Consider the following 2,679-nt stretch of genomic DNA (forward strand, 5'->3'; position numbering starts at 1 on the left):
CCTCAACTTTCACTCTATCAACCTCAATACCCTACTCAGAAATCTGATGCCCAAGAACTATCCCTTCTTTCACCATGAAGTGGCACTTTTCCCAATTGAGCACAACATTGCACTCTTCATAGCGTTTAAGTACCTCGGCCAAATGATCCAAGCAACCATAATATGAGTCACCTACCACAGAGAAATCATCCATAAATACCTCAATAATGTCCTCCACCATATCCAAAAATATCAACATCATGCAACGCTAGAAAGTCATTGAAGCATTACACAACCCAAATGGCATCCGTTTGAAGGTGAATGTCCCATAAGGGCAAGTGAATGTGGTCTTATCTTGGTCTTCTGAAGCTATGGTGATCTAATTGTAGCATGAATAGCCATCAAGAAAGAAATACAAACCTTTACCAGCAAGGCGGTCCAACATCTGATCCATGAACGGCATAGGGAAGTGAACCTTCTCTGTCCAAGCATTCAATATTCGGTAGTCCATGCATAGTCTCCATCCTATCACGGACCGTATCGAAACAAGCTCATTTTTCGCATTAGGTACCACAGTAATCCCACATTTCTTTGGCACACACTGAACAAGACAAACCTAACTACTATCTGCAATGGGATAAATGACTCCAGCATCCAACCACTTGATGCTTTCCTTTTTCACTACCTCTTGCATAGGCGGATTTTGTCTTCTTTGGTGCTCGATACTAGGCTTGTGATCCGGCATGAGTTGTATTTTGTGAGAACAAATTCCAGGAGGAATCCCAATAATGTATAGTCTAACCAGGAGCCCGCTTGAACCTCTTTAACATAGAAACCAATGCCACAACTTGCACCTCACTCAAATCAGTTGCAATGATGACCGGTAAAGTACCCTCTCTCCCCAAGAATACATACCTCAAGTGCGATGGTAGAGCCTTAAGCTCCAACTTTGGAGCCTCTTCAACATACGGTTTTGCGGGTGGAGAGTCGTAATTCTCCTTATCTAACTCCAATTTCTTCGATTTGGAATGAAATTCAAACCTATCATGTGCGGCAACTAACTCATCATAGTCTAGAATACAATCACCCTCAATATTCATCATTATCGCTGCGAGTGCATTAACACCCAACCTTTCTTCAATAGACACATCAGAACCCCGCTCCACAATATGATTCATCACAGACACTAATTTGAGATCGCTTTCTTGCTTCATGGACCTATATATATTAAAAGTTACCTCTTCACTGTTCATTCGGAACTTCATCTGCCCCCTCTCCATATTGACCAAGACACGCTAGTAGCAAGGAATGGTCTCCCTATAATGATGGGAACCTCAAAATCAACCTCACAATTAAGAATCACAAAATCCACTGGAAAGATAAAAGACTCCACTTTCACAATTACATCTTGGAGCACACCAATGGGCCTCTTCACAGTTCTATCAGCCATGAGCAATCGCATCCCAGTTGGTTTTGGAGATCCTAAACCCAACTTCTTGTAAATTGACAATGGCATTAGATTAATTCTAGCACCCAAATCACATAACATCTTCATAAAATGCGATAACGCAATGGTACAAGGTATAGTGAAAGCACCAGGATCCTCTTTCTTCTGCACAAGCGACCTAGTAGCAATAGCACTGCAATGTTGCAACCTATCATCATCTTCTAAACTGACGGCCCTCTTCTTAGTCACCAAATCCTTCATAAAATTTGCATACCCATGAATTTTCTCTAAAGCTTCTATCAACGGAACATTGATACAAAGCTGTTTCAACATGGTAATAAACCTGCGATATTTCCCTTCTTCATTGTTCTTTACCAATCTCTGTGGGAATGGAGGCAGAGGTCTAGGCATGGGGACAACTTTTTGGGTTATCTCTGCTTCCTTCTCTGTAGCATTCTTTGACTCTCCAGCAACCTCAATCTCATCATCATTATTTTCAACCAAAATTTCAACCTCAAACGCCATAAGTGGATCATTGGTTTGCTTACCTCCTCGAGTAGTGACTGTCATACAATGTCCATCGTTCTTTGGATTCTGGATGGTGATACTAGGAAGTGTGCCAGGCTGACGTGGGTTTGCTATAGTGGACAACTAATTCATCTGCTGCTCAAGTTGCTTGATCAACACTACATTGGCTTCAACTTTTTGACCGATTCCAGACAATGCATTTCGCCTCTCCTTCACATTCTCATTAATCGAATCAAACCTCTTCATCATCTTCTGCATCATATCCTCAATCCGTGACATACTACCCCCAGCTTCCCTATTGCCAGATTCCTGATTTTGTGGAGGCACATAAAACCTAGCCCTATCGTTTCTGTTGCCATAGTTGTTCCGGTTGTAGTTATTGTCGCGATTGTAGTTCCCATCCCGGACATACTGACCCTCTCGATTGTAGTTGCCATAGTTTCGACCTTGGTTTTCTTGCCCTCGGCACCAATTATCCGAGTTTGAACCTTGGGCATTGGCTCGAAAACCCCTAGGCTAATCATTCACCAAGTACGCATCCTCCTCATAATAACATTCCTCAACCAGTGTTGGTGGATTCCTAGTCAAATAATTCACAGCATTTACCTTTTCTGGACCTCCTTACATGCTTCAATACCAACCCATGTTTTGTCCTTATCTGAGCCATCTCCTCATGAATATCATCAGCAGTTTGACTAGGTGCAGATTGAACTGCAAGAGTGCAT

General features: G+C 42.2%; 1 protein-coding gene across 1 annotated transcript; it reads right to left on the minus strand.

The window, feature by feature from the left end:
- Positions 1 to 1,221: 1,221 nt before the first annotated feature.
- Positions 1,222 to 1,951, minus strand: LOC125850336 (uncharacterized). Its single transcript, XM_049530218.1, has 2 exons — positions 1,385 to 1,951; positions 1,222 to 1,296 (listed from the first exon to the last, which is right to left on the minus strand). The coding sequence occupies exons 1-2, from the start codon at positions 1,949 to 1,951 to the stop codon at positions 1,222 to 1,224; spliced, it is 642 nt and encodes a 213-aa protein (XP_049386175.1).
- Between the last annotated feature and the right edge of the window lie 728 nt (positions 1,952 to 2,679).

The sequence above is a fragment of the Solanum stenotomum genome, chromosome 1 (genome assembly GCF_019186545.1).
Source record: "Solanum stenotomum isolate F172 chromosome 1, ASM1918654v1, whole genome shotgun sequence".
Lineage (NCBI taxonomy): Eukaryota > Viridiplantae > Streptophyta > Magnoliopsida > Solanales > Solanaceae > Solanum > Solanum stenotomum.